This window comes from Gigantopelta aegis, chromosome 12, assembly GCF_016097555.1.
Source record: "Gigantopelta aegis isolate Gae_Host chromosome 12, Gae_host_genome, whole genome shotgun sequence".
NCBI classification, from domain to species: Eukaryota; Metazoa; Mollusca; class Gastropoda; order Neomphalida; family Peltospiridae; genus Gigantopelta; species Gigantopelta aegis.
Genome location: NC_054710.1, coordinates 47,701,343 through 47,726,824, shown reverse-complemented (window position 1 = coordinate 47,726,824; position 25,482 = coordinate 47,701,343). Strand labels below are relative to the sequence as shown.

Sequence of the window (25,482 nt, the reverse complement as noted above, 5' to 3'; positions counted from 1 at the left end):
GATATCTTATATGCACCAAATCGCAGACAGGATAGTATTAGCCATAGCCTTTGATATACCAGTCGTGGTACACTGGCTGGAACGAGAAATAGCCCAATGGGTCCACTAACGACGATAGATCCCAAACCGACCGCGCATCATGCGAGCGCTTTAGGCCTACCACTGAACTACGTCCCGCCCCTGGTATATAAAAGGCCGTGGAATATGCTGTCATGTCTGCTGAAAAGTGCATTTAAAAGTAACTTACTGCCGATGGGGAAAAAAATGTAGCAAGTTTCCTCAAAGATTAGAGCTCTATTGTTAGAATAATTAGCCTACATGAATACATGGTTAACACTAATGGCCGACGATTAATAAATCAGTGTGCTCTTATAGTGCCGTTAAACAAATAAATAAAGAGAAAACTCTTTTAACTTCTGCCACTGAGCTAGATATTTCTCCGATAAATCTAATTAAAGAGCATCTTGTGGGTGTGTGGACATAATAAACAATCCGGCCAGTGGTGGAAACGGAAATTCGCGATCTGTTTAAAAGGAGTTCGGTAATTTCCGATTTTAACGTAAGCGTCCGATTTAGTATAAATTTACTTACAAAATAATAATATATGCATTTTACTTGTAAAACAGTATACTTTTTTTTCTTTCCTTTTGATATTATTTCGATATTTCAAATAATAGCGAAGTCTACAATGTTGCTCTCCAAAACGTTAGCGCTGTCAAGCAGACGACGAAAGAGCAGGATTGATTCATGAATGGGTGAGGTTGGCAGTATTAATACATGTTTTATTGTATAATAAATATAACATAACTGCTTGACATTAAATAACTGTATTTATAATCTGGTAAATGTATTTACTGTGTAGATTTTCCTTTCAAAAATTATTTTAATAATCTGTAGACCTAGGCTAGACACGCCATTTTTATGATTTGGACCATGCCATGTGGACCTATCATTTTATAATCTTATGCAGGACATCAAAAATAATGTCTTGAATTCTGTAAGTGTGAATAATGAAGTACAATGCATCTCGCAGTCATAATAAATACTGTTCATTTTCTAAATTGTTTTACTAAGGATCATTCTGTTTACATATTCACCGGAAGTTGGGTTGGATGGGCCGTGTTGCGGGGCGGGGGGGAGGGGGATGGGTTGGGGTGGTGGGTAGCTTGATGGTGAACCAAGTCTTGCCCCCAATTCTGAAGATATTGCATTTGAAAATTAAATTAATAATATATAAGTATCAGCACTTCACCAGTCGCTATGATATTCCGACACCTATTTATTAGGATTGGATGGTGAAAACCAATAATTTTTAATTTGTTTTTGTTGTTTATTTTTGTGTTGCTTTTTGTAGGGTGTTTTGATTGTTTTGTTTTTGTTTTTTAATTACAAACTACACGTTGTGTTTTTTCCTCAAAACATGTTTGTTTATTATTTAAAAAAACAAAACAATTTCACTTCAAATCGTATTTCGTAAATAACTTACAATGTTTTGATTAAAGGTGTGTTTTTGAAACAAAACAAAATTCAGTAAATATTTTCAGGGTTCTGAAAACGGAACCATCGTATTGATATGGGCCTACACCCAGTTTATTGTTATTGTAAGAAGCAAAGTATCGTCATTGGAATACTGGCTCATTCAAATTCAAAATTAGAGCTATATTATTACAATGCATTCTCACATTAAAATAAAACTGGTCTACTTACCTTGACCCTTGTAAAAAAACAACGGCTGCGACCTACTTTTATATTGAGCAGACAGTGCCAGTTACAGGTGACTACCAGTATATATTTATTACTATAGGTTTCATCTCCATCCTTCGGTTTGTCTGTCCATCCATCTGTCTCACATAAAGTTTTCCGGATATTTTTTCACAATGCCTTGAGATATTGAGCTATTTTTATATATAGGTATATCATGTTCTGTTATAGATCAAGTTTGACTTTCATGGCGATTTACCCATTTTAACAGAGTTATGGCCCTTACATTTAGAAGATACAAAAATTAGTTTTTCGGACAATTTTTTTGGAATGTCTCAAGATACTGAGCAGATATTTTACGTATAGCTTTATCGTATACTGTTGCAGTTCAAGTGTGAATTTCATGGTGATATACTCTTTTTGGCAGAGTTATGGCCCTTGAAATTTTTTTATGCCTGGTAGGGGACACAAATTGCTTTATTAGTACTATCAGAATGCTTGTTTTTCATAATTTTAAACAAAATATTAAGTTCTAAAAAATGAAAGAAATAAAAAGTACCGTTTGATAAATATATCATAAAAATATTACCGCTGGATATGTTATATTTATTGTGTACAAGCCAAAACAAAGGTGCGAAGAGTGACTGTCATCAACTTTAGTATCTCAAAAGCTGTGGTATGTGCTGTCTTGTCTGGTTTCCTCTGACTACGTAGCCCATGTAGTGGCGACAGTGGGTTTCCTCTCAAAATCTGTGTGGTCCTTAACCATATGTCTGACGTCATATAACCATAAATAAAATGTGTTGAGTGCGTCATTAAATAAAACATTTCTTTCTTTCTTTCTTTTCCTCTGACTACATGTGTTAAATAACCAAATGTTTGACATCCAGTAGTCGATGATTAATAAATCAGCGTACTTCAGTGGTGTCAGTCCTTAACATCTGAGGTGCTCAAGCTAGTACACCTTAATTTCATCTCAGAATCGTTTTATGTTGTCTACCTAAAATATTGTAACAGTGCACCTCCCACTGGTTGGTTGAATAGAAACTGGTTTAACTCCAGCCAGGGGCGGGATTTATATCAGTTGGTTGAGTGCTTGCTTGAGGTGCTGGTGTCGCAGGATCGAACCACATCAGTGGATCCATTTAACTGATTGAGTTTTTTCTTGTTCCAACCAGTGCACCACAACTGGCCAAAAGTCATGGTATGTGCTTTCCTGTCTGTGGGAAAGTGCATATAAAAGATCCCTTGCTGCATTAGGACAAATTAGTGGATTTCTTCTGATGACTATGAGTCAAAAAAAGAAATGTTTTATTTAATGACGCACTCAACACATTTTAATTATGGTTATATGGCATGAGACATATGGTTCAGGACCACACAGATGTTGAGAGAGGAAACCCACTGTCGCCACTTCATGGGCTACTCTTTCCGATTAGCAGCAAGGAATCTTTTATATGCACCATCCCACAGACATGATAGCACATACCACAGCCTTTGATATACCAGTCGCGGTGCACTGGCTGTGACGAGAAATAGGACTATGAGTCAAGAAATTTTACCATATACAACATGTACCAGTATTTGACATCCAATAGCCGATGATTAATAAATCAATGTGCTCTAGTGGTGTCGTTAAACAAAATAAACTTCTTACTATGTTAATCACTTGCCTGAAGTTACCATAGTTTGACACCCAATAGCCAATGTATTTTTCGTGCTGGGGTGTTGTTAAACATTCAGTCATTCATTCACTTGCCTGAAGCTTACATGATGTGAATGACGTATCACTTGCCTGATATATTGCCCGATATTGTCAAAGGTGAGGGACTGGTGTCATTAAACAATTAAACCAAACGGTTCTAGCAGACTATTTTCAACTTAAGCAATTTCAATTGTATATATACATGTATACTCTGTGTTTTAATTAGTACTAGTAGGTGGTGTTAAACATTGGCCGAATTTACAAAGCCTGTTTTCCTTAAAAGCACTGGTGTTTTCGCAAATATTATGTAAATGTATGTAGGTACATGCGTGTAAGACATATAACCAGGCTTCGTAAATTGGGCCCTATTTTACTTTCCTTGAAACTACACTGAGACTCATAAACACCAGACCTGCTATAGAAACTGGAATTCCCTCAAAGCTGAATGTTTATCAGGACTCGATATGGCCTGTGGCCAGGTCACCAAATGCGACCAACGTCCCGTTTGGGCGACTTAAATATTTAAAAAATAATGGCGTTACTATATGAGCTACTATTAATAATTATATGACATATATTTATTCCACATTAAAATCTTTCTTGTGAGTCGCAAAATTGAACGTATTGACTTAAGTACCATAATTTGTCAACATTCATTTATCAAAACATTGAAATGAAATGAATTGTTACTATTTTCGGAGTAAAATCACAATCATGATGTCCTCTGCCGGGTGGAATTTTCTTAAAAGAACAGCAATTAAGAAACAAAGGTAAAAAGCAAGCTTACCAAAGAATTTGAATTTGTTCTTCAGTTCTGTCTAATGCAAATAAAGTTAGGTTCTGTTAGAATAAGGAGAATCTTACCCCCACTCCGTGTGTATCTATTTCTTACAAATACTTATATTAAACACTGAACATGTGAACAATACTTCACTAACATGTAAACAATAATTATGTAGCCCAGCTGGTTGTCCATTATTATTATTATTATTATTATTATTATATGTCATGAGCTACCCCAAGGAGACAAGTCACGCCATGTAATTTTGAGTTAGTGATGTAAAAAAAATTTTTATTAAGTGCAGACATTTTGTAAAATTATACAAAATAAGTAAATAATTTGCTGAAGTCAGTGTTTTCTTTTAATTTTACATTTCAATATCATGTATGTTGGTATCTTTGCTATCTAGAAATGGTTCTTCAAATCAATATTGGTTTATTGAAGCACATTTCATATGCTTACTTAAATATTCCGCTTAAAACCAGAAATATGAATATTTTGTGTTTGGGCTACCTAAAGCAAATTTGGGCCACTGAAAATGAAATTTTAGTGGCCCAGATATTTGTTTTTCGGCCACCATATTTTTTGGCGAGTTTCAAGCCCTGGTTTACGGTCCCTTTTTAAATATCAATATGAAACATCATTTCTCTAAACAGAATACCTCTTGTCTGTCCATCCATCCATCCATCTGTCTGTCCCACATACATGTATAGGGTGTATACTACCAAATCAAATCCCATAGACGACAATAGTAACATATGTGGCTAAAACTCCTACCTGCAACGTATCAACCTACATAAACGCCACGGATATAAATACTACCATCCCTCACACTTAAAGTGAATCAGAAAAAATTGGGGGTCAATCTGCTCGTTTCTGAGATAACGGGTAGCGTCTATGACTACCCTAGTTCAGCACAAAATTCGAGTACTTTTTTTTACAGGTACCCCATACATGTTTCAAGCACAAGGCTACTTGACACATTGGTACTAGATGAAATAAAATTACATATGTTTTTTTACCCAGATGAAACTATTATTTTTTACAACCAACACACACATTTATAACCAATCACAGGACTTGTGGTGTTCACTTCTCTATCAAAAGTTCGGTGCACCTCGAACTTTGACCCAGCCGGAAGTTATTTGGTTTAGTACTACCATATAGTTTTTAAGACTTTTTTTTTTAAACACAGTGCCTCAAACTGTTGAGCTGAAATTTTTGTGTATACACATGTAGCTTTATTATGTACTGTTACTGATCAAGGTTGATTTTCATCTAGTGATTTACCCCTTGGCTCTTGAACTTGGGAGATACAAAAACTTTTTGGGTCCGGGAGGGGAAATGTATTGCTAATAGTGATAGAAATAAGCAGAACACCGGCAGAAATCTACTTGTCCGACAATATTTTACTTGTCCAAATAAATAGTTTGCTTTATTCAAGTACAAGGACAATGTTTTATTGCTCAAAATAAAACTTCATTGAACATTTTTACTTGTCCACTGGACAACCACCAAGATATATTCTGTTTTTTCCGAGCAGATTTTCACTTGTCAGGACAAACAGACAAGTGTTTATTTTGAACAATGGCTAAAGCTTGCATTCTCAGAATGCTTATAAATTATATATTGCTGAATGTTTAGTCCATATCACTGAATCTAACAAAACATTTGTACTTTTTGCAGATTAGCAAAATTAATTTTAAGGATGTGATCAAAACAAGTGCATATATGTACAAAACAGGATCCATCATTCTTCTCATTTTGGTGGTCACATGCAGCGGCTTGCCATGGGTGATACAATTTTCAAAGATGACATTGTGCAAAGGACAGGACGCAAGGTTTAACTGGCATCACAAGCTTCCACCGGCTTCAGAAGTTAAAAACATGTACTGGAGTAAAGACGAACATGACATTGCTATCTGGGATGGTCATGCGTCCACTACGCTGCTTGGGTACCAAGGACGGGCTCTGCCTTTCATGAACGGCACTCTTATTCTAATGTTCTGTCAGCCGAATGACACGGGCAGTTATTCAGTGTACATGACTGTTTTTCATGAAGTGTCCGGCAAATCTAAAGTTTTTCGAGCCACTTGTGTGTTAACAGTACATGATTGGGGTATGTATGCTCATAGTACATGCAGGGTTTCTGCCAGAGGGCAAAATGGGTATGGCACCATACCCAAATTCTTTTACAGATTTTTCTTTTTTTTAAGTTGAACTTTTGACAAAATTAATAACTCTTATCATTACTGTATGATATTCTTAACCCTAACCCTAAACCTAACCCATTTTCTGTCTGAGGGAGGTCCACGATACCCCCCATCGACTGTGGTTGCATGCATTCGGCACACACATTCTAAATATTCAATTTCATAGTGCCATACCCAAAAATTTCTTTCTGGCAGAAACACTGACATGTATATTTATCCACTGAGCTCTGTCTAGTGCAGGGGGTGGGTGAGATACTTCACAGTGGTAAAGTGTGGTCGGTCTAGGATCAATCCCTGTGATGATAGTCTGTCAGTGGGCCCATTTGGCTATTTCTCACATTCCAGCCAGTGCACCACAACTGGTATATCAAAGGTCATGTTCCGTGTTTCTGCCAGAAAGACATTTTTGGGTATGGCCTTATGGAATTGAATGCAACCACATTCAACAGGGGGTATGGGTGGCCAAGAAAGAAAATGGATTAAGTTTGGGGTTACGCTTAAGAAAATCATACAGTAGAAACGAGAGTAATTAATTTTGTCAAAAGGTTAACTTTAAAAAAAAAATCTGTTAAACATTTAGGTATGGCATCATACCCGTTTTACCCTCTGTTAAACATTTAGGTATGGCATCATACCCGTTTTACCCTCTGTTAAACATTTAGGTATGGCATCATACCCGTTTTACCCTCTGTTAAACATTTAGGTATGGCATCATACCCGTTTTACCCTCTGTTAAACATTTAGGTATGGCATCATACCCGTTTTACCCTCTGTTAAACATTTAGGTATGGCATCATACCCGTTTTACCCTCTGTTAAACATTTAGGTATGGCATCATACCCGTTTTACCCTCTGTTAAACATTTAGGTATGGCATCATACCCGTTTTACCCTCTGTTAAACATTTAGGTATGGCATCATACCCGTTTTACCCTCTGGCAGAAAGCCTCATGTTATGTGCTATCCTTTATGTGGCAGGGTGCATATAAAAGATCCCTTGCTGCTGATGGAAAAATGTCTTCTTGAGAAGCTAGACTGTGTTTGACATCCAATAGCTGTCAGGGTTTCTGCCAGAGGGTATGGAGGGTAAAATTACGTACCTTAAAATATTGGAAATTAATGGATGTACATTTGTTTTAATTTTGAGAAAGATTATACGTGTAGTAAAAGAACTGCTGTTTAAAGTTGGTCAAAGTACATAAAATGCAGTGTTCAGTTTCCAAAGGTTTCCAACCCATAACCACTTAGTAGGGGCACTTATAGTCTGTTTTGTTTTTATTACAAACCCTCAAATTATTTTATGACAGAATGCCTGGCTCTTGATTAACTTAAATTAAATTTGCTCTAATGCTGTCATTTAAAAAACCCAAAACGTTTAAACTTTAACTTTCACCTGTAGTTGCACCATCCCTTGGAAACGCGCCAGTTGAAAACCACACGACTGACAAGGAGTGTAAAGAGATTCGATGTTTTGAAGGTCTGGTTGATCTGGGAACACCCCCCGTTCATTTCCAGTGGAAGGTATGCATGTCTTGTGATCGATGATGTAATTGAAAATTAATCAGTTTGGCTCAACTGATGTGACGATTGTATATAAAAATTCATTATCGATTGTGGGAGAATGTTCACTGTAATTGTTCCTCCTGATGTAGTGTTTCTGTCTGAAAGACATTTTTGGGTATGGCGCTATGGAATTGAATTCAACCACAGTCAACAAGGGGTATGGGGGACCTCCCCCAGAAAGAAAATGGGTTACGTTTAGGGTTAGGGTTAAAAAAAATCATACATTAATGATATGAGTTATTAATTTTGTCAAAAAGTTAACTTAAAAAAATAAAATCTGCTCAAAAATCTACCCATTTTACTCTCTGGCAGAAACCCAGTGATGTAAATATGTTCATTGTGGTATTTGTTTTTGTGAATGACCATAATTAAGTAATGTCACTATCTTTTTAATGTTTTGGACATCGTCCTTTATCAAAATTACAAACGTGTTGGCTGTAATTATAATGCACACACACTTGTGTTTTGGCAAAATGAACTGGCCTGAAATCTTTTCAGCATGATTTTCCATCAATCTACTCACAATATATAGTTGTAGGCCTAAATCCATGTAAATATGCATAGTGATATAATTTGTTTAGAACCCTATTTAGCTGTTTGGTACAATGCAAATTATATGAATTAATACATATATGTTTTCCAAACTGGAGCATTTTCGCTTTATTCAAGCAAAAATCAACCTCCCCTCCCTCCCCTCCCCCCCCCATCCTACTCCCCACCCCCAACACAAATGGAAACCTGTACTGCTATGAGCTGTTGTTTCTATGGAATTATTTGTTAAACATTGTCCATGTTGAAATATGTATTTTCAGCATGGTGAGATGACTATCAATGGAAGCAGACGAGGTAACTATGGTTACCTGTCTCTGTGCCTGGTCCGGAAACCAGGAAGGTATTACTGCCAACTGAACGGCGATGCCCTAATCTGCCTACCTACGAGTCATCCTTTAAGAGAGAGAATTTTATACACGATTCCATATCACCATCAAGCAAGTAAAGTACCACCATCTAAATACACTGAATTCCATATCCCCAGCAAGCACGTAAAGTATCGCCATCTAAATACACTGAATTCCATATCACCATCAAGCAAGTAAAGTATCGCCATCTAAATACACTGAATTCCATATCACCATCAAGCAAGTAAATTATCGCCATCTCAATACACTAAATTCCATATCCCTGGCAAGCAAGTAAAGTATCGCCATCTAAATACACTGAATTCCATATCCCCAGCAAGCAAGTAAAGTATCGCCATCTAAATACACTGAATTCCATATCCCCAGCAAGCAAGTAAAGTATCGCCATCTAAATACACTGAATTCCATATCACCATCAAGCAAGTAAAGTATCGCCATCTAAATACACTGAATTCCATATCACCATCAAGCAAGTAAATTATCGCCATCTCAATACACTAAATTCCATATCCCTGGCAAGCAAGTAAAGTATCGCCATCTAAATACACTGAATTCCATATCCCCAGCAAGCAAGTAAAGTATCGCCATCTAAATACACTGAATTCCATATCCCCAGCAAGCAAGTAAAGTATCGCCATCTAAATACGCTGAATTTCATATCCCCAGCAAGCAAGTAAAGTATCGCCATCTAAATACACTGAATTCCATATCACCATCAAGCAAGTAAAGTATCACCATCTAAATACACTGAATTTCATATCCCCAGCAAGCAAGTAAAGTATCGCCATCTAAATACACTGAATTCCATATCACCATCAAGCAAGTAAATTATCGCCATCTCAATACACTAAATTCCATATCCCTGGCAAGCAAGTAAAGTATCGCCATCTAAATACACTGAATTCCATATCCCCAGCAAGCAAGTAAAGTATCGCCATCTAAATACACTGAATTCCATATCCCCAGCAAGCAAGTAAAGTATCGCCATCTAAATACGCTGAATTTCATATCCCCAGCAAGCAAGTAAAGTATCGCCATCTAAATACACTGAATTCCATATCCCCGGCAAGCAAGTAAAGTACCACCATCTAAATACACTGAATTCCATATCCCAGGCAAGCAAGTAAAGTATCGCCATCTAAATACACTGAATTCCATATCCCCAGCAAGCAAGTAAAGTATCGCCATCTAAATACACTGAATTCCATATCCCCAGCAAGCAAGTAAAGTATCGCCATCTAAATACACTGAATTCCATATCACCATCAAGCAAGTAAAGTATCGCCATCTAAATACACTGAATTCCATATCACCATCAAGCAAGTAAATTATCGCCATCTCAATACACTAAATTCCATATCCCTGGCAAGCAAGTAAAGTATCGCCATCTAAATACACTGAATTCCATATCCCCAGCAAGCAAGTAAAGTATCGCCATCTAAATACACTGAATTCCATATCCCCAGCAAGCAAGTAAAGTATCGCCATCTAAATACGCTGAATTTCATATCCCCAGCAAGCAAGTAAAGTATCGCCATCTAAATACACTGAATTCCATATCCCCAGCAAGCAAGTAAAGTATCGCCATCTAAATACACTGAATTCCATATCCCCAGCAAGCAAGTAAAGTATCGCCATCTAAATACACTGAATTCCATATCACCATCAAGCAAGTAAAGTATCGCCATCTAAATACACTGAATTCCATATCACCATCAAGCAAGTAAATTATCGCCATCTAAATCTAAATACACCTGGCAAGCAAGTAAAGTATCGCAAGTAAAGTATCGCCATCTAAATACACTGAATTCCATATCCCCAGCAAGCAAGTAAAGTATCGCCATCTAAATACACTGAATTCCATATCCCCAGCAAGCAAGTAAAGTATCGCCATCTAAATACGCTGAATTCATATCCCCAGCAAGCAAGTAAAGTATCGCCATCTAAATACACTGAATTCCATATCCCCATCAAGCAAGTAAAGTATCACCATCTAAATACACTGAATTTCATATCCCCAGCAAGCAAGTAAAGTATCGCCATCTAAATACACTGAATTCCATATCACCATCAAGCAAGTAAAGTATCGCCATCTAAATACACTAAATTCCATATCCCTGGCAAGCAAGTAAAGTATCGCCATCTAAATACACTGAATTCCATATCCCCAGCAAGCAAGTAAAGTATCGCCATCTAAATACACTGAATTCCATATCCCCAGCAAGCAAGTAAAGTATCGCCATCTAAATACGCTGAATTTCATATCCCCAGCAAGCAAGTAAAGTATCGCCATCTAAATACACTGAATTCCATATCCCCGGCAAGCAAGTAAAGTACCATCGCCATCTAAATACACTGAATTCCATATCCCAGGCAAGCAAGTAAAGTATCGCCATCTAAATACACTGAATTCCATATCCCCAGCAAGCAAGTAAAGTATCGCCATCTAAATACACTGAATTCCATATCCCCAGCAAGCAAGTAAAGTATCGCCATCTAAATACACTGAATTCCATATCACCATCAAGCAAGTAAAGTATCGCCATCTAAATACACTGAATTCCATATCACCATCAAGCAAGTAAATTATCGCCATCTCAATACACTAAATTCCATATCCCTGGCAAGCAAGTAAAGTATCGCCATCTAAATACACTGAATTCCATATCCCCAGCAAGCAAGTAAAGTATCGCCATCTAAATACACTGAATTCCATATCCCCAGCAAGCAAGTAAAGTATCGCCATCTAAATACGCTGAATTTCATATCCCCAGCAAGCAAGTAAAGTATCGCCATCTAAATACACTGAATTCCATATCACCAGCAAGCAAGTAAAGTATCGCCATCTAAATACACTAAATTCCATATCCCTGGCAAGCAAGTAAAGTATCGCCATCTAAATACACTGAATTCCATATCCCCAGCAAGCAAGTAAAGTATCGCCATCTAAATACACTGAATTCCATATCCCCAGCAAGCAAGTAAAGTATCGCCATCTAAATACACTGAATTCCATATCCCCAGCAAGCAAGTAAATTATCGCCATCTCAATACACTAAATTCCATATCCCTGGCAAGCAAGTAAAGTATCGCCATCTAAATACACTGAATTCCATATCCCCAGCAAGCAAGTAAAGTATCGCCATCTAAATACACTGAATTCCATATCCCCAGCAAGCAAGTAAAGTATCGCCATCTAAATACGCTGAATTTCATATCCCCAGCAAGCAAGTAAAGTATCGCCATCTAAATACACTGAATTCCATATCCCCGGCAAGCAAGTAAAGTACCACCATCTAAATACACTGAATTCCATATCCCAGGCAAGCAAGTAAAGTATCGCCATCTAAATACACTGAATTCCATATCCCCAGCAAGCAAGTAAAGTATCGCCATCTAAATACACTGAATTCCATATCCCCAGCAAGCAAGTAAAGTATCGCCATCTAAATACACTGAATTCCATATCACCATCAAGCAAGTAAAGTATCGCCATCTAAATACACTGAATTCCATATCACCATCAAGCAAGTAAATTATCGCCATCTCAATACACTAAATTCCATATCCCTGGCAAGCAAGTAAAGTATCGCCATCTAAATACACTGAATTCCATATCCCCAGCAAGCAAGTAAAGTATCGCCATCTAAATACACTGAATTCCATATCCCCAGCAAGCAAGTAAAGTATCGCCATCTAAATACGCTGAATTTCATATCCCCAGCAAGCAAGTAAAGTATCGCCATCTAAATACACTGAATTCCATATCACCATCAAGCAAGTAAAGTATCACCATCTAAATACACTGAATTTCATATCCCCAGCAAGCAAGTAAAGTATCGCCATCTAAATACACTGAATTCCATATCACCATCAAGCAAGTAAATTATCGCCATCTCAATACACTAAATTCCATATCCCTGGCAAGCAAGTAAAGTATCGCCATCTAAATACACTGAATTCCATATCCCCAGCAAGCAAGTAAAGTATCGCCATCTAAATACACTGAATTCCATATCCCCAGCAAGCAAGTAAAGTATCGCCATCTAAATACGCTGAATTTCATATCCCCAGCAAGCAAGTAAAGTATCGCCATCTAAATACACTGAATTCCATATCACCATCAAGCAAGTAAATTATCGCCATCTCAATACACTAAATTCCATATCCCTGGCAAGCAAGTAAAGTATCGCCATCTAAATACACTGAATTCCATATCCCCAGCAAGCAAGTAAAGTATCGCCATCTAAATACACTGAATTCCATATCCCCAGCAAGCAAGTAAAGTATCGCCATCTAAATACGCTGAATTTCATATCCCCAGCAAGCAAGTAAAGTATCGCCATCTAAATACACTGAATTCCATATCCCCGGCAAGCAAGTAAAGTACCACCATCTAAATACACTGAATTCCATATCCCAGGCAAGCAAGTAAAGTATCGCCATCTAAATACACTGAATTCCATATCCCCAGCAAGCAAGTAAAGTATCGCCATCTAAATACACTGAATTCCATATCCCCAGCAAGCAAGTAAAGTATCGCCATCTAAATACACTGAATTCCATATCACCATCAAGCAAGTAAAGTATCGCCATCTAAATACACTGAATTCCATATCACCATCAAGCAAGTAAATTATCGCCATCTCAATACACTAAATTCCATATCCCTGGCAAGCAAGTAAAGTATCGCCATCTAAATACACTGAATTCCATATCCCCAGCAAGCAAGTAAAGTATCGCCATCTAAATACACTGAATTCCATATCCCCAGCAAGCAAGTAAAGTATCGCCATCTAAATACGCTGAATTTCATATCCCCAGCAAGCAAGTAAAGTATCGCCATCTAAATACACTGAATTCCATATCACCATCAAGCAAGTAAAGTATCACCATCTAAATACACTGAATTTCATATCCCCAGCAAGCAAGTAAAGTATCGCCATCTAAATACACTGAATTCCATATCACCATCAAGCAAGTAAATTATCGCCATCTCAATACACTAAATTCCATATCCCTGGCAAGCAAGTAAAGTATCGCCATCTAAATACACTGAATTCCATATCCCCAGCAAGCAAGTAAAGTATCGCCATCTAAATACACTGAATTCCATATCCCCAGCAAGCAAGTAAAGTATCGCCATCTAAATACGCTGAATTTCATATCCCCAGCAAGCAAGTAAAGTATCGCCATCTAAATACACTGAATTCCATATCACCATCAAGCAAGTAAATTATCGCCATCTCAATACACTAAATTCCATATCCCTGGCAAGCAAGTAAAGTATCGCCATCTAAATACACTGAATTCCATATCCCCAGCAAGCAAGTAAAGTATCGCCATCTAAATACACTGAATTCCATATCCCCAGCAAGCAAGTAAAGTATCGCCATCTAAATACGCTGAATTTCATATCCCCAGCAAGCAAGTAAAGTATCGCCATCTAAATACACTGAATTCCATATCCCCGGCAAGCAAGTAAAGTACCACCATCTAAATACACTGAATTCCATATCCCAGGCAAGCAAGTAAAGTATCGCCATCTAAATACACTGAATTCCATATCCCCAGCAAGCAAGTAAAGTATCGCCATCTAAATACACTGAATTCCATATCCCCAGCAAGCAAGTAAAGTATCGCCATCTAAATACACTGAATTCCATATCACCATCAAGCAAGTAAAGTATCGCCATCTAAATACACTGAATTCCATATCACCATCAAGCAAGTAAATTATCGCCATCTCAATACACTAAATTCCATATCCCTGGCAAGCAAGTAAAGTATCGCCATCTAAATACACTGAATTCCATATCCCCAGCAAGCAAGTAAAGTATCGCCATCTAAATACACTGAATTCCATATCCCCAGCAAGCAAGTAAAGTATCGCCATCTAAATACGCTGAATTTCATATCCCCAGCAAGCAAGTAAAGTATCGCCATCTAAATACACTGAATTCCATATCACCATCAAGCAAGTAAAGTATCACCATCTAAATACACTGAATTTCATATCCCCAGCAAGCAAGTAAAGTATCGCCATCTAAATACACTGAATTCCATATCACCATCAAGCAAGTAAATTATCGCCATCTCAATACACTAAATTCCATATCCCTGGCAAGCAAGTAAAGTATCGCCATCTAAATACACTGAATTCCATATCCCCAGCAAGCAAGTAAAGTATCGCCATCTAAATACACTGAATTCCATATCCCCAGCAAGCAAGTAAAGTATCGCCATCTAAATACGCTGAATTTCATATCCCCAGCAAGCAAGTAAAGTATCGCCATCTAAATACACTGAATTCCATATCCCCGGCAAGCAAGTAAAGTACCGCCATCTAAATACACTGAATTCCATATCCCAGGCAAGCAAGTAAAGTATCGCCATCTAAATACACTGAATTTCATATCCCTAGCAAGCAAGTAAAGTACTGCCATCTAAATACACCGATTTCCATATCCCCGGCAAGCAGGTAAATTATTGCCACCAAAGGAAAAACGTTTTGTAATTGCATGTTCATATAACATTCCAACACAGGCCCGACTGCTGTTCCTGTTATTATCATCAGTTTAATTCTGCTTCGTTACTCACTGTCAACTTGAGGTTTTTCTTCCTCTTCTTCTTCTTTTTTTGTTTATTCTTCTTGTTCTTCTTGTTTTCCTTCTTTTTCTTCTTCTTCTTCTCTCGTTGTTACCCTTTTTTCTTTTTCTTTTTTAAAAGTCCTGGACCATAAGGCGTGCATAAAAGGAAGTACTATTTTATTTTGATTTGTACCTGCATATATCAGAATAGAATGTAATGTGAGTGTGTACGTGCCTTCGTGTGTGCGTATGTATGTATGTATGTGTGTGTGTTTGTATATATGTATGTATGTTTACACATGTATGAATATTAATTTTAAGATAAATTGTAAGGCGGTGTATCAGGGCTCCCCAACCCTGGCACTGTCTAATGGTCTGGGGGACAAGAAAAAAAAAAGAAAAAAAAGTATTGCCATCTAAATACACGGAATTCCATATCCCTAGCAAGCAAGTAAAGTACTGCCATCTAAATACACTGAATTCCATATCCCTGGCAATCAAGTAAAGTACCACCATCTAAATACACTGAATTCCATATTCCCAGCAAGCAAGTAAAATATCGCCATCTAAATACACTGAATTCCATATCCCCAGCAAGCAAATGTACCACCATCTAAATACACTGAATTCCATATCGCCATCAAGCAAGTAAAGTATTGCCATCTAAATACACTGAATTCCATATCGCCATCAAGCAAGTAAAGTATCGCCATCTAAATACACTGAATTCCATATCACCGACAAGCATGTAAAGTACCGCCATCGAAATACACTGAATTCCATATCGCCGGCAAGCAAGTAAAGTACTGCCATCTAAATACACTGAATTCCATATCCCCAGCAAGCATGTAAAGTACCGCCATCGAAATACACTGAATTCCATATCGCCGGCAAGCAAGTAAAGTACTGCCATCTAAATACACTGAATTCCATATCCCCAGCAAGTAAGTAAAGTACCACCATCTAAATACACTGAATTCCATATCCCCAGCAAGCAAATAAAGTACTGCCATCTAAATACACTGAATTCCATATCCCTGGCAATCAAGTAAAGTACCACCATCTAAATACACTGAATTCCATATTCCCAGCAAGCAAGTAAAGTATCGCCATCTAAATACACTGAATTCCATATCCCCAGCAAGCAAATGTACCGCCATCTAAATACACTAAATTCCATATTCCCAGCAAGTAAGTAAAGTACCACCATCTAAATACACTGAATTCCATATCCCCAGCAAGCAAATGTACCGCCATCTAAATACACTAAATTCCATATTCCAAGCAAGCAAGTAAAGTACCACCATCTAAATACACTGAATTCCATATTCCCAGCAAGTAAGTAAAGTACCACCATCTAAATACACTGAATTCCATATCCCCAGCAAGCAAATGTACCACCATCTAAATACACTAAATTCCATATTCCAAGCAAGCAAGTAAAGTACCACCATCTAAATACATTGATTAACAAAAGAAATGCAAACATATACATATATATTTTTGTATGCCCATCTTTGATAGGTCATATTATGGTATGGCATTGTCTGTACGTCTGTCTGTCCATAAACGTTTTGTTTCTAGGGCATATTTTTCTTATCAGTTATTCGTATAGGATCATAAAACTTTGAATGCAATACAACTTGAGATGGCGGTGTGTTATGTGCCATAACTAGGTCACAATGACCATAACTAAGTCACTGTGACAAACTTTTGATTATTTTAATAAGTTTACACATAAGCTAATTAATGAGATTCAAACAGAATAAAACATTTGTTTTTGTTTTATTGTGCAGTATTGTTCATTATTTTGATTATATTTTTTGAAGATTTAAGATTATAAGATTTTCCTACTGTTAAACATTGAAGTGGATGGCAGTGTAATGAATTCTTTCAAGGATGGGATGTATAACAGTCCAGTGGTAAAGTGCTTGCCTGATGTGCAGCCAGTCTAGGATCGATCCCTGTTACAGTGAGCTCATACTTTGGGCTATTTCTCATTCCAGCTGGTATATCAAAGGTTGTGGTATATGCTATTCTGTCTGGGTGATGGTGCATAAAAGATCCTTTACTAGTAATGTAAAAATATAGTGGGTTTCTTCTCTGAGACTATATGTCAGAATGACCAACTGTTTGACATCCAATAGCTGATTTGGCACATACAATTTTGTCGTTCGTCTGTCGGTTATGCAAAACCAACATAAACAACGGATCATTTGTGCAAAAGCTGTAATCGTTCATCAGAAAATCTTAAAAACAAAATTATCACTGTTTTTGAAAGAAAATAAGCCTACATTGCCGGTGTAAGAAAGATACAATGTATCCGTTTCAAATCAGCATCGCAGTCGATACAAAGTCGGCATCATGTTGATACAAAATCGGCGCTGTCTTTGGAAAGTTTAGTAACATACATGTAGTTGCACGTTCCCTTTGGTAATTTCGATACATGCACAAAATCATATGCTGTAGTATGTTCGAAATTAAAGGGACTGTCCTGAGTTTCAACCATAGTAAGAGATCCGAATAAACAAAATAAACATATATCCTACTTTTTCTTTATTTTTTAAACAAAATCTTATCTTAAACATGTTTTAAGTGTAAAACACGACACACATAAAAACATTCGGGATTTCCTATGACTTAATCCTGCATTTCGAATTTCGTTTGGCGGTTGGAAGAAAAATAAATTGCAGTGCATAAAATTTGGCTCGAACAGTTTTGTTCAACGTGTCCAGCTATTTCCTTCACGACCACTATCTACTTTTGTTATAAAATACTACCTGTTTTAGCATGCCACTGATATATATTAACAATTTACTAAAGTTTGCTGAAATTCTCGGTGTTTCAAGCACATCACAGAACCTCTATAGATAATTTCTTAGAATATTATATTATATACCGATGCAATTTAATGACACTGATGAAAACAAAATATTGTAAAAAACATTTATAAAAAAATCTCGCTCACCGCTATTCGAAGCCAATCGGGGAAAAAGTCAGCTGATTACGGATTCTCCACGGAATTCAACACTTGTATAGCTTGTTTTGGACTAAATTGGGTTTATCAACAGAAAACACAATGACATTCTAGCGACTGTACGTAGTGTCGGACAAAATGACTGCTAATATTAACTTTGTGACTGTCAAAGCATGTCAATACATAACCTCATCTGGCTCACGTGAAGGTACCTGTGCAGCTACCATTAGATTGATTTAGTTTAAAACCCATTTTGCCTGTCACAAGAGCATGTACCATATATTATGAACATGCACCGCGGTGCACAAGATTTCGTGCCACCATTGCGGGAAAATCGTGTTCTCGTTACTATGAATGGCATTTTACAGAATTTCGAATTTCCAATGAATCGAAACTGATGTTAATAAATGTTGGTTAAATTGTATATCAAGGTTTTAAAATGTTATAACAGATATCATCTGCAGATCAATTATGACAATATTATACTTAAATTGAAACTGGTTAAATATTAAATTAAAAAATCTTCCCAAAAAGAGGTCAAAAAAGAGTTTGACACGGGTCGATTTTCGTGGGTCGGTTGGGTTTAGTAGAAAGACAGTAAAGATTTAATGTGCGCCCTGCACTAGGTCAGGTTAGGACAAACAAACCTAATTTTTATTTTCGCCTAGTAGTTTTTAAGTTAGTCCTAGCACACAAAAAGTATATTTTTGTATTTATGTTAGAAGAAAAGCTACGAAAATGTATCATCATACATGTAGATTCTCGTTTGAATATTGTTGCCCATTGTATCTGAATTACCGAAGAAAATTGTTTGTGTAAACACTAAAACCACACGAACAACATATTGGTTGTCTGAAAAATTTGAATTTTATGCCCTGCAATATTTGGCCAATGGGTGCACCGACAGAGATCGATCGTAGACTGACCACACATCATACAAGCACTTTAGCACTCCACTACATCATGCCCCTTGGTTTTACTTTTGTATGAAAACGGACTATATACGGTTTTATCATTGGGCTATTTCTCATTTCAGCCTGTGCACCACGACTGGTATATCAAAGGCCGTGGTATGTGCTATCTTGTCTATGGGATGATGCATATAAAAGATTTCTTGCTACTAATGGAAGAGTGTAGCAGGTTTCCTCTGTGAGACTATATGTCAAAATTACCAAATGTTTGACATCCATTGATTAATAAATCAATGTGCTTTATTGGTGTTGTTAAACAAAGCAAACTTTAACTTTCCAATGTAATTTAGTGATGTCGTTAAATAAAACAAACTATAACTCTTTTTCATTTTCCTTCTCAACCAAATGTTAGACTAATCATATATGTTAAGGCGACGGTACACGATACGGTTTTAATTTGCAGGTGATGAAGTTAGCAATCCGTTAGAAATGGTATTGATCATGTTTGGAGGGCTTGTTGCCGCCCTGCTTTGTGTAATCGTTTGTGGGGTGTGGATGACTTGGAGGAAACAGCACAGAAAGGGTGAGATTTATTATCAAGCTAGGAATCCATGTGTACATTGTACAGGTAATGTGTAGTGCACTGTGTTTTCACCGTTTGCATGTTTGTGTATATATTATATTATGTGCATGAAGCTTAAGTTGTTTGTCCTTTTGGAGGAAGATTACTAAATGGGGTATTATCTACCGTTTTTTAAAACATTACATATAAAACCAATGTAAAATGTTTAGAATTTTGATTCTGTAACACATGCAACATAAATAATTTTAATAAGTATAATATCTGGGGTAGATGCGTGATTTATCTATGGAAGGTGGAGTGAGGTGGGGTGGAGGGATGCAACTTTTAGAAAAGGCACCTACAGTATTCCAAAGTATACTAAAATGCATCATTTATATTTTAATTGGATGTGGTGTTTTTTTGTTTATAATATATTTTTTCTTTTGCAATGAAGTCATGCCTGATTTCCCTACTTTCTGTGTCCGCATTTTTTACGTAATACATATTGCAATGATCACCGAGGAGTTTAGAAATTAATGTATTATGCGCAACGCGTTAGGCATTGCATACGAATGGAAACGCTTCAATTGATTTATATATAAACTGTTGTTTATGCATTACGTACACATGGATTCCTACTGGACCAACTGGAGGGGTGTGTAGTGTTCGTCTCTAGCCTTCTGTCCATCTGTCTGTCTGTCTGACCCACATATAGTTTTGTGGACATTTTTTTTCACAATACCTCCAGGTACTGAGTTGACGTTTTGTGTATAGTGTAGGTTTATCATGTAGACTTCCATGGGGATATACCCATTACTGACAGCTTATGGCCAGATCAAGTTTAACTTTCATGGGAATGAATTCAAGGGCCATAACTGTAAAATATGGAATTTATCTAGGTTTGACAGAGCTATGGCCCATGATCTTAGGAATGAATTGATGTTCAACTTAGTGGTTAAGCCATCAGACAACAGGCTGGTAGGTACAGTATTCGCAGCTGGTACCGGCTCCAACCCAGCGCGAGTTCTTAAGGGCTCAGTGGGTAACCACTAAACAACTAACCCACTGTCCTGGACAGACAGGCCCAGATAGCTGAGGTGTGTGCCCAGGACAGCATGCTTGAACCGTAACTTGATAACAGCACGGAAATAAGTTGAAATGAAATGAAAATGTTTAACAACCGGCCTCGGAATTGGATTTGTAGTAGTGTTGGTATAGAGTAGCAATAGCTAGTGGGAATTTCTGAGAGTCTGTGGTTCGAAACCCATCAGTGGAGGTTGAGTTTTATCTGTCACATTTGGAGCTGATGTTCTTAACACAATAATACAATTATAACCCAGTTAGAACCCATAACAGTTCAACTGCCCGTGGCCCACTGCTCTGGGACGTAGCTCAGGGGGGAGTATGTAATAGTGTTGGTATAAAATGCTCCTACTGGCAATAGCTAGTGGGAATTTCCCTATTAGCTCAGATGGTAGAGTACTGGACTCTCGTACTGAGAGTCTGTGGTTCAAATCCCCTCAGTGGAGGTTGATTTTAATCTGTAAGAATAAAAGCAAAGTTTTCTAAACAGAACTAAATCATGATGGTTAACTCCATGGTCCAGTGGATAAGCTGCTGAACTACCAAGCTGACGACAGCGGTTCAAATCCTCTAAAGGCTCACACCTAGTCTTCAGTCATATCATCAGATTCTATTATGTACCCTCTGCCTATATCATTCTAATTAAATGTTCAAATGAAAAAAACACTTTTCCAATTTGTCCTATGATTTCAATGTGTTTCAACCCTTTTGTACCAATTTCCTCCAACTCTATCTTCTGAGATGTCCACACCATCACCTACCTGTCTGAACTGCCTCAATGGGTACAGACTCTGACATCCTCGAAATAAAACTTCACCTCATAAAATGACCATTTTCTAGAGATTGATGTATATACAATCATCTCATTTTTTATTTAGCTGAGGCTGAGCTCATGATTATATCATGTTTTAATTTTATAATGCTCTGAAATAAATCTCAGAGGTGCTAATTCTCCACACATTGCCCCAAACCCTCCAATCACCCTGTGCTGTCAGATTTCGGTAGGCCATATTTTTCCTTAGTGCAGGCCATATTTCTTTTGACATGCTATCTAAACAAATAAATAAAAGCAGGCCATATTTTACTTCCTATTTCGATCCCTATGGTTACAAGTGCCTTATTAGCAAAGCGAGAAAGTAACCACTGAACAATTTCTGAAGTAGTCAGACTAAGCCCTCAGCTGAAGCTGGTCGAAAATAGTAAGAGTATGGCATGGATAGCCACAAGAGACAAATATATATCACAGTTGGAGAGACAAGGACTGGGATGTGGAGGTGGACAGTGAATGAAGTTAAGGGATAGGAGGAGCTGTCAGAAAACATGGAATAAAAAGAGAAAGGACAAAGGCAGTGGGATGAGAGAGAGAGAGAGAGAGAGAGAGAGAGAGAGAGAGAGAGAGAGAGAGAGAGAGAGAGAGAGAGAGAGAGAGAGAGAGAGAGAGAGAGAGAGGGAGGGAGGGAGGGAGGGAGGGAGGGAGAGAGGGAGGGAGGGAGAAACAGACAGACAGGCAGAGAGAACTAAATCACGATTATTTCATCACTTATGATAACTGAGGTATTAGCTTTCATGGAACTCCTGTGTTTTATTGTAATTCTATATTTTGTTTTAAAGTTAAGATTTATAATGTTGACCAGCATTTTTTATTGCTAATTCCACTAAAAAAACAACCCAAGAACCCAAAGCTTGATTGATCAGCACAGTAATTTCCCTGTTTTCTTTCTTTTGATTACAGTTCAATTGGAATATTACAAAGAAACATACAAGGAGACAAGCCGTAGTAGTTTACTGTCAGATGTAGAAATCTCTCCAGCTGACGTGGAAATGAAGACTTCGGGGCAAACATTTTCTGAAAAGAGCCATGGATCCCGTCGTAAGAGTGTCTCAAACAAGATGGGTGTGGAGAATTCTCCACAAGAATCTCCTAAAAAAAGATTTAGATCCATCCCTAACAGTGCCTCACATCAGATGGATGAAGAAAATATTCCACAAACATCTCAGTTGAATGTGAAAAATAATCTTCGGTCTGAACAAAATCCTTCTAAAATGAGCCACAAGGATAAACACAACATTGACTCAAAGCCACAATCTCGTAGAAGAAAGTCAAAAGATGAACACGACATTGACTCAAGTCAGTTGCCTGTGGACAACAGTCTAGGGTCTGAACAAAGCACTTCTGTCCAAAAACCTCGCAGAAGAAAGTCAAAAGATGAACACGACATTGACTCAAGTCAGTTGCCTGTGGAAAGCACCCTAGGGGTTGAACAAAGCCCTTCTGTCCAAAAACCTCACAGAAGAAAGTCAAAAGATGAACACGACATTGACTCAAGTCAGTTGCCTGTGGACAACACCCTAGGGGTTGAACAAAGCCCTTCTGTCCAAAAACCTCGTAGAAGAAAGTCAAAAGATGAACACGACATTGACTCAAGTCAGTTGCCTGTGGAAAGCACCCTAGGGGTTGAACAAAGCCCTTCTGTCCAAAAACCTCGCAGAAGAAAGTCAAAAGATGAACACGACATTGACTCAAGTCAGTTGCCTGTGGAAAACACCCTAGGGGTTGAACAAAGCCCTTCTGTCCAAACACCTCGCAGAAGAAAGTCAAAAGACGAACACAACATTGACTCAAGTCAGTTGCCTGTGGAAAACACCCTAAGGTCTGAACAAAGCCCTTCTGTCCAAAAACCTCGCAGAAGAAAGTCAAAAGATGAACAGAACGTTGACTCAAGTCAGTTGCCAGTGGAAAACACCCTTGGGGTTGAACAAAGCCCTTCTGTTCAAAAACCTCGCAGAAGAAAGTCAAAAGATGAACAGAACGTTGACTCAAGTCAGTTGCCAGTGGAAAACACCCTTGGGGTTGAACAAAGCCCTTCTGTTCAAAAACCTCGCAGAAGAAAGTCAAAAGATGAACACAATGTTGACTCAAGTCAGTTGCCTGTGGACAACACCCTAGGGGTTGAACAAAGCCCTTCTGTCCAAAAACCTCGCAGAAGAAAGTCAAAAGATGAACAGAACGTTGACTCAAGTCAGTTGCCTGTGGAAAACACCCTAGGGTCTGAACAAAGCCCTTCTGTCCCAAAATCTCGCAGAAAAAAGTCAAAAGATGAACACAACGTTGACTCAAGTCAGTTGCCTGTGGAAGAGACCCTAGAGTCTGAACAAAGCCCTTCTGTCCAAAAATCTTCTAAAAGAAGACACAAGGATGAACACAACATTGACTCAAATCCACAATCTTCTACAAGAAAGGCAAGCGATGACTCATATCCACAATCTTCTACAAGAAAGGCAAGCGATGACTCAAATCCACAATATTCTAGAAGAAAGGCAAGCGACGAACCTAACAGTGACTCAAAACAGTTGACTGGAAAAGACCCTAGCATCTGAAGAAAACCCTTTTGACCAAACTTCTTCTGAAAGGAGTCACAGGGATGAACATAACATTGACTCAGGTTGCCTGTGGAAAATGCTCTCAGCTCTGAAGAGGAGAAGGAAATGAATCCGTCCAAGCATAATCCTACTAGCAAGAGCTAAAGTGTACACTATTCAATTTCATTAGGGTGTCGGCATGGAAACCATTACTTGTGAAGAAGAATTTCCCCAGAGAGATGAGAAATGAGATGGTAAATAAAAGACAGATGATTTGTTTATCTGTTGAAGTAGTACAGGGGTGGGACGTAGCTGAGTGGTAAAGTGCTCGCTTGATGCATGGCCAGTTTGGGTTTGATCCACGTCGGTGGGCCCGTTGGGCTATATTTCTTGTGCCAGCCAGTGCACTATGACTGGTATATGTAAGGCTGTGGTATGTGCTACCTGTCTGTGCGATGGTGCATATAAAAGATCCCTCGCTACTAATGGAAAATGTAGCAGATCAAAAGCCTTGGTGTGTACTTTCCTGTCTGTGGGAAAGTGCATATAAAAGATCCTTTGCTGCATTAGGAAAAATGTAGCATGTCAGAATTATCAAATGTTTGGCATCCACTAGCCAATGATTAATAAATCAATGTGCTCTAGTGGTGTCATTAAACAAAATAAAATTCTTCTATCGAAGTGATAGTGCATTTGCCAGATGATGCTAGTAGAATAGAGTTCAATATGTCTGAATCACAATGAGTAAACTTCATTGTAGTTGTGTCGTAATCGTAAATTGTTGGTTCGTACAATATTTATATACACAATCTAGATTTCCTTACTGAACAGCATTGTTAACAACTATGATAAATTACTCTCCTACCTTTAATTACTGGTAGATTTTCACCACAGTTTATTCAGACACAAATCGTGAACTTTTCAGATTCCATTAAATAGATTGTAACCTGTCACCAGGCTTTACTGACTTTGCTGAGATCTCTATAAAAAAACATGCAGTTTTTCAACATCTGCCATTTTTATTTTTTTATTGAATATAGTACTCTTCAAGAGGGGTGGAAGCCTCAGAACAATATGACATAATTAATCTCATGTCATGTTCTTTGATTTATATATT

General features: G+C 37.7%; 1 protein-coding gene across 1 annotated transcript; it reads left to right on the top strand.

Moving 5' to 3' along the window:
• Nucleotides 1-726: 726 nt before the first annotated feature.
• On the top strand, nucleotides 727-24,640 carry LOC121386744 (serine/arginine repetitive matrix protein 1-like). The gene is made up of 6 exons (XM_041517744.1): nucleotides 727-755; nucleotides 5,874-6,306; nucleotides 7,799-7,920; nucleotides 8,775-8,955; nucleotides 19,824-19,943; nucleotides 22,738-24,640. Exons 2-6 carry the CDS (start codon nucleotides 5,919-5,921, stop codon nucleotides 24,381-24,383), a joined length of 2,457 nt encoding a protein of 818 aa, XP_041373678.1. The 5' UTR covers nucleotides 727-755; nucleotides 5,874-5,918; the 3' UTR covers nucleotides 24,384-24,640.
• Nucleotides 24,641-25,482: the final 842 nt, after the last annotated feature.

Coding starts and splice junctions, on each gene's coding strand:
- LOC121386744 (XM_041517744.1), top strand. CDS start 5,919: ATGTACAAAACAGGATCCATCATTCTTCTCATTTTGGTGGTCACATGC. Junction 6,307..7,798: donor GTTAACAGTACATGATTGGG/GTATGTATGCTC, acceptor TTTCACCTGTAG/TTGCACCATCCCTTGGAAAC. Junction 8,956..19,823: donor TCCATATCACCATCAAGCAA/GTAAAGTACCAC, acceptor TTTAATTTGCAG/GTGATGAAGTTAGCAATCCG.